This window comes from Lagenorhynchus albirostris, chromosome 11, assembly GCF_949774975.1.
Source record: "Lagenorhynchus albirostris chromosome 11, mLagAlb1.1, whole genome shotgun sequence".
Taxonomy (NCBI): domain Eukaryota; kingdom Metazoa; phylum Chordata; class Mammalia; order Artiodactyla; family Delphinidae; genus Lagenorhynchus; species Lagenorhynchus albirostris.
In genome coordinates this window covers 88,886,457-88,899,438 of record NC_083105.1, presented here as the reverse complement: position 1 = coordinate 88,899,438, position 12,982 = coordinate 88,886,457, and the positions used below count along the sequence as shown (strand labels likewise).

The following is a 12,982-nucleotide window of genomic DNA, read 5'->3' as shown; positions in this document are numbered from 1 at the left end:
AATCATGTTTTTGTGGAGGCCCCTCCTCCCTTTTTAGTTGAAGTATAGTTGATTTACAATGTTGTGTTAGTTTCTGGTGTACAGCAACGTGATTCATACACACACACACATTTGTAGAGCCCATTTTTAAAATAATTAAGACCTCAGTTATATTTATGATATGAATAACATGTTTTGAAGTAATAACACTATTTTAAAGGAGTTACCCAGTATTCGATTACTTTATCTTATTGTTTTCATCTCACAGCATTGTCACCCAAAGGACCTTTTTCCCTCTTCAGTATTTATGAGATTCTGCTAACGGAAAAGTTAAATTTTATAAATCTTACAAATTTATTATGAAATTGCCAAGGATTTATATGTTCCTGTTAAAGAAAACCATTTCAGAAATTCGTTTATATTTGGATGACTAATAAGTCTCATATAAGATTATTACATGTTTGAGGGAGTTTTCCTTTTAGAAAAGTAAAGTGTTTTGGGGTGAGTGTGTAGCTAGGGAAGAATAATAGATTGTAAAAGGTGAGCATTGTGAGCGTTTACTCTTGATAGCTGGGCCCAGTTCAAATAGTTTAGCATAAACATCATTGAGCGTTGCATAAGAGTAGGTCAGAAGGTTCCCAGCTTATGTCTTCTTTTTTAAAACTTGAGGTAACGTTGGTGTTTATAACATTATATGTTGACTTCTGTATACACTACAGTGTTCTCACCATCAAAAGTTTAGTTTCCATCTGTCCATCAGTCCACCAGTTAACTCTTCTTTGCCCATTTTATTCTCCCACACATTCCCCCTTCCCTTCTGGTAACCACTGCTGTCTCTCTGTATCTGTGTGTTTGTTTTTGTTTGGTTTTCTTCATTTATTTTTATATTCCACATATGAACATATGAGTGAAATCATACAGTATTTGTTTTTCTCCATCTGACTTCTCTTCACATAATACCCTTAAGTTCCTTACAGATTGTTGCAGATGGCAAGATTTCATCTTTTTTTTTTTTTAATGACTGAGGAGTATTCCATTTCGTTTGTGTGTGTGTATGTGTGCATATATATACACACATGCACACACACATCTTCTTTATCCATTCATCTGTCAGTGGTCACTTAGGTTGGTTCCATATCTAGGATATTGTAAAATGATGCTGCTATGAATATAGGGGTTCATATGATTTTCTGAATGAGTGTTTTCATATTCTTTGGATAAATACCCACAAGTGGAATAGCTGGATTATATGGTAATTTATTTTATTTTATTTTATTTTTTTTTGCGGTACGCGGGCCTCTCCCTGCTGTGGCCTCTCCCGTTGTGGAGCACAGGCTCCGGACGCGCAGGCTCAGCGGCCATGGCTCACGGGCCCAGCCGCTCCGCGGCATGTGGGGTCTTCCCGGACCGGGGCACGAACCCGTGTCCCCTGCATCGGCAGGCGGACTCTCAACCACTGTGCCACCAGGGAAGCCCGGTAATTTTATTTTTTAATTTTTTGAGGAAGCTGCATACTGTTTTCCATAGTGGCTGCACCATTTTGCATTCCCACCAACAGTGTCCAAGGGTTCCCTTTCCTCCATATGCTCTCCAACACTTGTTATTTCTTGTCTTTCTGATAACAGCCATTCTAACCAGAGTGATGGAATACCTCATTGTGGTTTTGATTTGCCTTTCCTTAATAATTAATGATGCTGAGCATCTTTTCATGTACCTGCTGGTATCTGTATGTATTTTTAGGAAAATGTATATTCAGCTATTCTGCCCGTTTTTAAATCATGTTTGCTTTTTGTTGAGTTGTATGTGTTCCTTATATGTTTTAGATATTAATCTCTTATTGGATATATGATTTGCAATTTTTTTTCTCCTGTTGGTAGGTTGTCTTTTCATTTTGTTGATGGTTTCCTTTGCTATGCAGAAGCCCTTTAGTTTGATGTAGTCCCATTTGTTTATTTTTGCTTTTTGTTCCCTTGCCTAAGGAGCCAGATCCAAAAAAAATATTGCTAAGACCTTCGTCAAAGAGTGTACTGTCTGTGTTTTCTTCTATGGGTTTTTCATGGTTTCAGGTCTTATATTTAAGTCTAATTCATTTTGTGTATGGTGTAAGATAGCGGTCTAGTTTCATTCTTTTGTATGTGGCTGTCCAGTTTTCCCAGCGCCATTTATTGAAGAGACTCATTCTCTGTTGAATGTACTTTGCTCCTTTTTCATACATTAATTGTTCACGTACGTGTGGATTTATTTCTGGGCTCTGAATTCTGTTTCATTGGTCTGTGTGTCTATTTTTCTGTCAATGCCATGTTCTTTTGATTACCATAGCGATGCAGTATAACTTGAAATCAGGGAGTGTGATACCTCCAGCTTCTGATTTGTATTTTATTTCAGAGTTGCTTTGGTTATTTGGGGTTTTGTGGTTCTGTATAAGCTTTAGGAATTTTTGTTTCATTTCTATGAAAACTCTTATGATTTTGATAGGGATTGTGTTGAATCTGTAGGTTGCTTTAGGTAATGTGGACATTTTATCAATGTTAATTCCAGTTCATGAGCACAGAATGTCTTTCCATTTCTTTGTGTGTTCTTCAGTTTCATTCAACAATGTCTTAAGAGTTTTCAGTACACAGATCTTTCACCTCCTTGGTTCAATACATTCCTAGGTATTTTTTTCTTTTTGTTGTAATTGTAAATGGAATTGTTTTCTTAATTTCTCTCTCTGCGAGTTTGTTGTTAGCATATGGAAACACAGCAGTTTTTTGTATATTGATTTTGCATGCTGCAACTTTAGTGTATTTAAAAAAATTTTTTTTAATTTATTTTTGACTGTGCTGGGTCTTCGTTGCTGCATGTGGACTTTCTCTAGTTGTGGTGAGTGGGGTCTACCCTTCGTTGTGGTTCGTGGGCTTCTCATTGTGGTGGCTTCTCTTGTTGCGGAGCACGGGCTCCAGGCGTGCATGCTCAGTAGTTGTGGCGCACAGGCCTAGTTGCTCCGTGGCATGTGGGATCTTCCTGGACCAGGGCTTGAACCCATGTCCCCTGCACTGGCAGGCGGATCCCCAACCACTGTGCCACCAGGGAAGTCCCTGTATTTATTATTTTTAATAGTTTTTTGGTGGGGTCTTTAGAGTTTTCTATGTATACATCATGTCATCTACAAAGTGGCAGTTCTACTTCTTCCTTTCCAATTTCGATGCCTTTTTTTTTTCTTTTTCTTCCCTAATTGCTCTAGCTAGGACTTCCATTACTATGTTGAGTAAGAGTGGCTAGAGTAAGCATCCTTGTCTTGTTCCTGATCTTAGAGGGATGGCTTTCAGTGTTTCACTGTTGAGTATAATGTTAGTCATGGGTTTGTCATAAATGGCCCTTGTTACGATGAGGTATGTTCCTGCTATACCCATTTTATTGAAAGTTTTTATTATACATCAGTATTGAATCTTGTCAGATATCAATATTTTTCTACATCTATTGAGGTGATCATATGATTTTTATCTTTCATTTGGTTGCTGTGATGTATCGTATTGATTTGCAGATGTGGAACCATCCTGCATCCCTGGAATAAATCCTACTTGATCATGGTGTTTGATCATTTTAATTATTGTATTTGTTTTGCTAATATTTGTTGAGTACTTTTGCATCTGTGTTCATCAGGATATTGCCTATCATTTTCTTTTTTTGTATTGTCCTTGTATTGGCTTTGTAAAATGAGTTTAGAAGCATTCCCTCCTCTTCAGTTTTTTGGAGGAGTTTGAGAAGGATAGGTATTAGCTGTTCTTTGAATGTTCGGTAGAATTCACCTGTGAAGCCATCTGGTCCTAGACTTTTGTTTTTTGGGAGGTATTTGATTACTATTTCAGTCTCTCTCGTAGTGATTGGTCTATTCAGATTTTCTATTTCTTCATGATTCAGTCTTAGAAGGTTATATGATTCTAAGTATTTATGTATTTCTTCTAGACTGCCCAATTTGTTGGCATATAATTTTCGTAGTATTATAATCTGTTGTATTTCTGTGGTATCCATTGTAATTTCTCCTTTTTGTTTCGGATTTTATTTATCAGAGACTTCTTAGCCAGTCTAGCTAAAGGTTTGTCAATTTTGTTCCTTTAAAAAAAAAAAAGCTCTTAGTTTTATTGATATTTCCTATTTTTTAGTCTCTTTAATTTATTTCTGCTCTGATCTTTATTATTTCCTTCTTTCTGCTGACTTTGGATTTTGCGCTTTTTCTAGTTTCTTTAGGTGTAAGGTTTGAATATTTATTTGAGATTTTTCTTGTTTCTTGAGGTAGGCCTGTGTTGCTGTGAACTTCCCTCTTTTTTTTTTTTTTTGCGGTACGCGGGCCTCTCACTGTTGTGGCCTCTCCCGTTGCGGAGCACAGGCTCCGGATGCGCAGGCTCAGCGGCCATGGCTCACGGGCCCAGCTGCTCCGCGGCATGTGGGATCTTCCCAGACCGGGGCACGAACCCGTGTCCCCTGCATCGGCAGGCGGACTCTCAACCACTGCGCCATCAGGGAAGCCCGAACTTCCCTCTTAATACTACTTTTGCTGCATCCCATAGGTTTGGTATGTTGTATTTGCATTTTCATTCGTCTTCAGGTATAAAAAGATTTCTTTATTTGTTGACCCAATAATTGTTCAGTAGCATGTTGTCAAGTCTCCACATATTTGTGAATTTTCCAGCTTTTTTCTTGTTTTTCATTTCTAGTTTCCTACCATTGTGGTTGGAAAAGATGCTTGATCTGAGTTGAGTTTTATTTAAGTTATTGAGACTTGTTTTGTGTTCCAAAATTTGGTCTATGCTTGAGAATGTTCCACATGCTCTTGAGAAGAATTTGTATCCTGCTGCATTTGGATGGAGTGTTCTTTATTAAGTCCATCTGATGTAATGTTTCACTTAAGGCCGCTGTTCCCTTGTTGACATTGTGTCTGGGTGATCTGTCCATTGATGTAAGTGGGGTATTAAAGTCCCTTACTATTATTGTGTTGCTGTCAATTTCTCCCTTTAGGTATGTTAATAATTGCCTTATGTAATTTGGTGCTCCTATGTTATGTGCATATATATTATTAACTTTTATACCTTCTTGATGAATTTTCCCCTTTATCATTATAGAGTGTCTGTTTTTGTCTCTCATTACCTTTTTCTGTTTTGGCATGAAGTCTATTTTGTCTGATATTGAGTATGGCTACACCTACTTTTTCTTTTGTCTGCTGTTTGCTTGGAGTGTCATTTTTCATTCTTTCACTTTGAGCCTATGTTTGTCTTTAGAGCTTAGTCTCCTGGAGGCAGCATATAGTTGGGTCTTGTTTTTCTAATCTGTCCAACCACCCTGTGTCTTTCTTTGTTTTTTGTTTGTTTGTTTGGCCCAGCCGTGTAGCTTGTGGGATCTTAGTTCCCCAACCAGGGATTGAACCTGGGCCATGGCAGTGAAAGTGCCGAGTCCTAACCACTGGACTGCCAGGGAATTCCCACACCCTGTGTCTTTTTGATTGATGAATTCAATCCATTTATATTTAGGGTGATAGTTGATAAATAAGGACGTAGTACTGCCATTTTATCTTTTATTTTCTAGTTGCTCTGTATCTCCATTGTTTATTTTGTGTCTATTTCTGTCTGCCATTTTAGTTTGGTGGTTTTCTATGATGTTTTTCTGTTTCCTCTTTCGTTATTTTTCATGTCTCTGATCTAGAATTATATGGTATGGTTACCATGAGGTTTGTATACATTTCTCATAAAGTGGTTCTTTTCCTGCTGATCACCTCTCCATTTGCCTATAAGACTTCTGTCCTTTTCCTTTTCAGCAATGTTTTTGTGGTCCCAAATTATCCCTTTTTATGTTGTAAGCTGGTTACCAAATTGAAGTCGCTTTAGTTATTTTTACTGCTTTTTCCCCTTTAACCTTTCTGTTGTAATTAAGTGTTTAACCTATTCTAATACAGAGTTACAGTTTTCTAATTCTGTCTACCACCTTACTCAAAAGTTTTGTGTACTTTTGCCTTTTCATTTCAGAAGGAAGTTGTCCTTTCACCATTTCTGGTAAGGCAGGCCTAGTGGTCATGAACTCCCTCAGCTTTTGTTTGTCTGGAAAAGCCTTTATTTCTCCTTCGTATCTAAGGATAAATTTGCTGGGTATTCTTGGCTCACAGTTTTTATCTTTCAATATTTTGAGTATGTCATTCCGCTCCTGTCCTGTAGTGTTTCTACTGAGAAATCTGGTAGTCTAATGGGGGTTCCTTAGTAGGTTGCTCTTTTTTTTTTCCCTTGGCTGTCTTTAAAATTCTTCCTTTGCCACTGACTTTTGACAGTTTAATATGATGTATCTGAGAGAAGGTCTTTTTGTATTGAGGTAATTAGGTGTTCTCTTAGCTTCATGGACTTATACATCCAGTTCATTCACCAGGTTTGGGAAGTTCTCGGCTATTATTTCTTTAAATAAACTCTCTTTTCCCTTCTCCCTCTCTTCTGGGATACCCATTATTCTTATGTTGCTCTTCCTAGTAGAGCCTGATAGTTCTTGTAGAATTTCTTCTTCTTTTTTTAGATCTTATTCTTTCCTTTTCTACCTGTGTCATTTCTAGATTTCTGTCTTCAAGCTCACTTGAAGAGATTTCTCTCTTCCATACCACCTGCTTTATTTCCAATGCTTTCTACAGTTCCAGAAGTTTGTTTCTTTCTTTTACAGTTTCAATTTGTTTGATAAAGTATTCTTTCTGTTCATTAATTTTATTCCTGAACTCTTTGAAATGCCTTTCTGAATTTTCTTGTAGCTCATTGTGTTTCTTCATGACAGCCAGTCTGAATTCTCTGTCAGTTAGATTGCAATATTCTGTGATTTTTAAGTTTGGTATTTGGAAAATTGTCATTTTCTTCGTGTGATACCATGGTGTTTCATGGTGCTTGATGAATTTGTCCTCTGCTGGTGCATTTGAAGTAGTGAATACTTTTCTTTTAAAGCTTTTTTTTACTTGATTCTAACAATTCAACAGGTTAGTAGTTGGAGGCCTTTTCTTTTGTTTTCCAATAGGTGGTGCTGTAGCACAAGTTTTTGGTTTCTCTTACCCGAACTGCCTCTGGTTATGTTTGAGAATCAGCGCTTTCCAGCCTCCACTGCCTCTGCTGGGGGTGTCACCTGGTGCCCTCCTTGTTGCTGCTTGTGCCTCCTGAGTCACTGGTGCCTTTGCTGCTGCCGCTGCCACTGCTGTTGGTGGTGTCGCTCCCTGAGGCACTGGGAGGGCAGGCACCTCTGACACGCCCAGGGTTACCTGGGTCGTGGGCTGTGCCACCACAGGGGGAGGTGGGGGAAAGCCAGGATCCTGGGTGCCTCTGCTTCATCTGGGGTTATTGGGCGACACTGCTGTGGGCGATGGGGGGATAGGGGGCAGACTCACGGGTGCACCTGTAGCCGGAGGTTTGGGGTCGCAGGCCCCTGTGCCACTGCTGCCAGTTTCACCCTGACCGCAGGCACTGCTGTAGGTAGGACGCTGGAGTCTCGTGCACTGCCTCCCCTACTGCTACTTGTGTTCTCCTGGGCTCAGCTGCTGCAGGGGTGCTAAAATCATAGGCACCTCCTCTGGGGGGTGTAGTCCACTCACCTTTAGATGTACAGGTGTATGGAATTCTCTGGTGTTCTGGTTTAATGAGCAGAGGAACCTCTGTTGCTATGGATGTTTTACTGGATGTAGATTGAAAGGGAGTGTCTCATGCTGCCATGATGTTGACGTCACTCCCAGCTTATGTCTTCTTGAATTTCATAAATTAAGAGGGCTTAATTGGTTATCTTTGTGTATTTTTAGTACTGGTATAATACCTTTAAAAGATTGCAGTAAGTGTCATAAATGTCATTCTTTGTAGAAGTTGAGGGCTTATTTAAGTTTCATTTTATTTCTTCCTTTTCTCTATATGTTCTCCCCTAAATCACCCAAAATACCTAATTTCCTTTTTAAAGGTAACTCAGAATTGTCAGCAGTTCATTCAAAATTTATCTTAAACATCAATAGTATTTTAAAAATACTTAGTTTCTTTGTTATTAAAATTAAGAAATGATGGAATTCCCTGGCAGTCCAGTGGTTAGGACTTGGTGCTTTCACTGCTGTGGCCCAGGTTCAGTCCCTGGTTGGGGAATGAAGATCCTGCAAGCCACACAGTGCAGCCAAAAAAAAAAAAAAAAAAGAAAAGAAACAATACAGAAAATAGGGATAATAGGGTTACTTTCAACTGACCATACTTTCCTAGTCTCCAGATTAATATTTTGTTGAATTCTTACAAAATGTTTATTTTGTGCTATTTAAATTGCTATTATATGCCCAGTTCTACTGTTTGGCTTTTACTCAAGACATTCATGTAGCTATTTCTTATTCTTTTTTATGGCCAGGGGTGATGTGTACTGTAAATCGTTTAACCATCCCTGCTTGTTGACACTGAGATTGTTTACGGGTTTTGTGTCATGTAATTAATACAGTAGCATCCTTGAAAATATACTTACAGAGAGATTTCTACACTGCAGTTTCCTGTGAGGGACTGGTAGCCGACTTAAAGAGCTTGTGAGTTGTGTCTGTTACCAGTTTTGGTATTTTGCCAAAATATCTTCCTAAAAGCGTGGCGCTAACATAGACTCCCATCGACCGGTTGTGGATGCTCTTTTCCCCTGTGCCGCACCAATACTTAAGTACTATCAATCTTTAAAATTTTAGTCAATCTAAAGTGGAAAAGTGGGTTAAGAGTATGAATTGCCTGGATTTAATTCTCAGTTCAACTGAAAACTGACTTGGTGGTTTGGGGGAAGTTAAACTCTCTGTACCTGCTTTTTCATTTATAAAATGGCATACTGTTAATCACTTTCCTGATAGGTTTTGTTGTGAGGTGAAAATGAGATGACGTGTAGTCGTTGTTTTGCATGTGTGTGGTTTGAAGAGTGCAATCTTCCCCCCACCCCCTGCCTCTTCCTGGCTTGCGGGATCTTAGTTCCCTGACCAGGGATCGAACCCGGGACCATGGCAGTGAAGGCACTGAGTCCTAACCACTGGGCCACCAGGGAAGTCCTTGAAGAGTACAATCTTAATCTTTCTGTCTTCTTATGATCCCTTCAGACCCACTGTGGATGTGGTCTTTTCTTGTCATTGGAAGAAATCTCATGCGGGTTCCGTTCGTTTTTCTGATTATGCTTGGGTAATAAAAAGCTCCCCAATCTCATGTAGTCATAAAAATAATCTCATTTTAACATTTTATTAATTTCATTAAGTATTTATCTCTTAATCAATTTTAATTGTACTATTAGATGAATTTTGACAGTTGCTCACAACCATGAAATCGCCAACACAATCAAGATACAGAACACGCCCACCACCTCCCATAAGTTTCCTCCTGCGGGGTTGCAGTTCATCCTTTCCTCCAGCCCCAGACACTGGCAACTGCTGTTCTGTATTCTCTCTTAATGTATTGATAAGATTGGTTTGCATTTTCTAAGATTTTATATAAATGGAATCATACATACATGTACTCCTTCGTGTCTCATTTCTTTCAGAATAATGATTTTGAAATGGATCAATATATACTGTAAATAGTTACATTTTCTGCTTCTATAGTGATATTAAACACTTTTCTGTATTTTTTGTCTGTATTCTAAGTAGGCATTGGGAACACTAAAAATTATCTAAATTCTTCTGACTTCAGTTATTAAAGGTTTACTAAGACTTCTGGTTCTGGGATATGATTGGGCAGCATTAAATACATTATTTAAGGCAGTTGTTTTTTTTTAAAACAAACTGTTCAATCATAATTTATATCTGTTTTTAAGGTAGTTGTGTGGCTTAAGATGGAAGTTTTTAGGTATTCCTTTATACTGGAGATGTGAGAACAAATATTTCTAGCAAATAAATATAGCTGTCGTACTTAGAATGTCATGAAGTTAGCTGTTAGCCTACAACATTAATAAAATAGTAATAGAAAGCAAAATCTTAAGAGCATCTGCAAAGTGCAAGGCACTGCAAACATTCTTGGTCTCGTGGGACTGAAAAGGGTGTGGATGGGAGATGGGAGTGTAAGGGTAGTTGGTAAGGCAACACTTGAGCAGAGCCCTGAAGGAGTTGAGTGAGGAGTCATGCAGGTATCTGAGCGAAGAGCGTTTCTGGCAGAGAACAGCAAGTATAAAAAGCCTTGAGGCAAGAGCAGTTATTCAAATAGGTTATCAGGTTCTTAACATTATCCCAGCATGATCCCAGGTATTGGTGATGCTGCATTGAACAAAACATTACAAGAATAATTCCAGCTTCTTGGAGCCGACGTTTTATCAAGCTTGGTGTGTTGTTGGGCGGGCGTTGATGCGAAAGGACTTTGAGGTGGCGGGAAGGTCCGATGACTCTTTGAAGAAGTGACTGTAAAGAGCAAGGGCAGAGGCAGGAACCAGAACGGATGGTGGTAAAAAGCTGGAATTTGGGTGTTCATTTGCAGGTAGATTTGCTGGGAGTTTGGATGGGGTATGAGAGTCAAGAATGACTTCAGCTTTTGGGGTATGAACGAGTGGACTGGAGCTGCCCTCCCGATAGTGATGGGAAAGACTGCGGTGTGGAGAAGGTTTGGCGGGGGGTGAATTAAGCTTCGAGTGGTTTATGTTTGGGATGCTTATTAGACATCCATGCAGGGGCGTCATGAGTCAGAAAGGAATATATAGTGCAAATGATTGAAAGTTGAAGACCGTGAATGCAATTTACATACTTTCTTTGAAATCTAGGCTAAGTTAAATATTTATAAAGACGAGTTTATCATTTCACCTCCAGTGGAGAGTTCATAGACTTCCTTTGGAGTCTGGGCTTGAGCAAAAGCAGGACGCTGGGCCGTTTTTGAACAAGCTAAGCAGCAGGAATTCAAGCAAAGGCCTAGAAGAAACAGATAGTTTTTGATTGGTTTATCAACTGCCAAGTGGTGGTAAAGAATGGTCAGTGGTTTGAGAGTTGCTTGTGATAAAAAAAAAAGTTAGGAACAGAAAGACAACTGCTTATCCCTTATATCCTGTATACCAAATACTGATTTAAGCGAATCATCTTAAATCCTTTCTACAATAATGTGGGATAAGAGGGCATTAACATTATCACTTGGAATAATAGGAATAGTGAACATTTCTCAGACAACAAGGGCCAGACTCTGTTCTGAGTGTCTTAGGCATACTAATTCATTTAATCCTCGTGATATCTCTGTGAAGCTGGGATCATTCCATTTTTATGGTGGAGAAAACAGGTGCAGAGATTAGGTGATGGTTAAGTGATGTTTCCAAGATCACACAGTAAGTATTTGGGAAATCTCTTGGAGAATTTGTGAATAATATCCCGGAGGAAGTGACTTTCAAACTTGACATAGAAGGACGTGGTGAAATTTGCCAGAGGAAATAGCATGTGCAAACAAGACACAAAATTTAGTACAACTGTGAAAATGTTCAGTGCCCAGCACGTATTTAGTACTTTGAATAAAAATGAATCAGCTGTTCTGTTCATACTTTCCAGACTTGGGAGGAGGAAGGTTATAGTGCGTTAACGTAATTTCTGTGCAGTGTGAAGGGCCACGTTGGAGGTTTGCCTGGACGATTGTGGCAGCGCTGAGAGCATCTGGCCAGCCTGGAGCACTGGGGCAGGTTCCCTCGGAAGAGAACTCAGAGTTACCTTTTAAAGATTACCTGGGACTCAGTGCTGGAGAATGGAGGACAGGATGGAGTAGTTTAGGACAGCGGGCGCTCCGTGTGCCGGATGCTGGAACGGCCTGTGTGAGGCGATGCTGGAGGTCTGGAGTGGTGGAGGTGATCCTGCAGAGGTAAGGAGGGACCTCTGTTCATGGCCTTATTTCCATGCGTCACAGTTTGGGTTTCATGTGGAAGATTCATGGGAAACTATTTAAGGTTTCAGGAAGGGAACAAATGGTCAGATTTGTTTTGGCCACTGTGCCCAGTAGTACATGAGAGCCTGGGCCTGGTAGAGGGATGACGGGGAGACTACTGAAAGTCTGTTCTGCCTCGCTCTCCAGAAAGGGGAAAATAAGAAAATCATAATTTTCAAAAGTGTGTAAGTTTTACTGAAAAGTAGGTCCCCAAGAATTGAAAATAATAGAATTTGTTACTGGGGAAATTAATGTATTTTCTTTTCTTACAGTTCTTAATCAAATGTATTATCTATTCAGACTTGCTTCGGTGAAGTTGAGGGCTAGACTAAGTGACGTTTTTAGCTCTGCGTTGTGTGTTGCTCTAATTGTACCATCATGTTTTCTTTTCAAGTGGGGTGTGAAGTACAGATTTTATCTTTGTGAGAGGTAAAACATCAAAAATGTCCTTAAAGCACTTAAAGACGGTCTTGCCTTTATGGTATATCATATTCAAACTGGCAGACAAGTCCTGCCTAGATGTATTTCCAAATAGGGGAAAACATAGCCTCATTAACATGGAACTGAGCCAAGAATTATTTGTTTTTTGCTCCTAGCATTTTGATTTAATTTGTGACATTGTGCACATCACTGAGGAACTTAGCAACATAGGGAATATTCCCTGAAATAGAGAATGATATTTAGTACAGAGAGATTTGTTGATGTTTGTAGTTTATAAGGAAATTAGAACATGAGGCAGGTATTCAAAGCAGATTTGGTAAACATCAAATAATTGAAATTTAATCCTTGCCAGGAAAAAAAAAAAAGCAAAGTATAGAAATGAATCATAGTGACCCATAAATATGTGTGTGATAGGCATTTCCTGTGGTTGGGAACATGGACCAGCGGGTCTGCCTTGGATGCCGTATTATGAAGATTGGCAGTTGAGGTACTACTAGAAGATAATTCTGAGGATCGTTTCATCCATTCCTTGGAGAAAATATAAAACTGTCGGTTTGGTCTCTACCTTTTTATTTCTCTTCTTGTTTCAAAAGGTTTCATACTATTATGAAGTATGAAGCAAGATAATATTTTTTAAAACTAATACATTTAATACATAGGAAAAATTTCAATGTAAAGTACAGCTGGGATGATGTCCGCAAAATGCATGCTCTGAA

At 39.1% G+C, this 12,982-nt stretch overlaps 1 protein-coding gene across 3 annotated transcripts in view; it reads left to right on the top strand.

Moving 5' to 3' along the window:
* Positions 1-12,721, top strand: part of AEBP2 (AE binding protein 2) — a 72,424-nt gene extending 59,703 nt beyond the window's left edge. Inside the window, exons 9-10 of one of the 3 annotated variants that reach the window (XM_060166757.1) lie at positions 11,506-11,762; positions 12,681-12,721. In XM_060166757.1, the coding sequence (XP_060022740.1) occupies positions 11,506-11,554 (49 nt within the window). In that variant the 3' untranslated portion in view covers positions 11,555-11,762; positions 12,681-12,721. Of the gene's footprint in view, positions 1-8,450; positions 9,196-9,240; positions 9,449-11,505; positions 11,763-12,680 lie in introns of those variants that run through there. The other 2 variants (XM_060166761.1, XM_060166760.1) reach the window with 2 other exon arrangements.
* Positions 12,722-12,982: the final 261 nt, after the last annotated feature.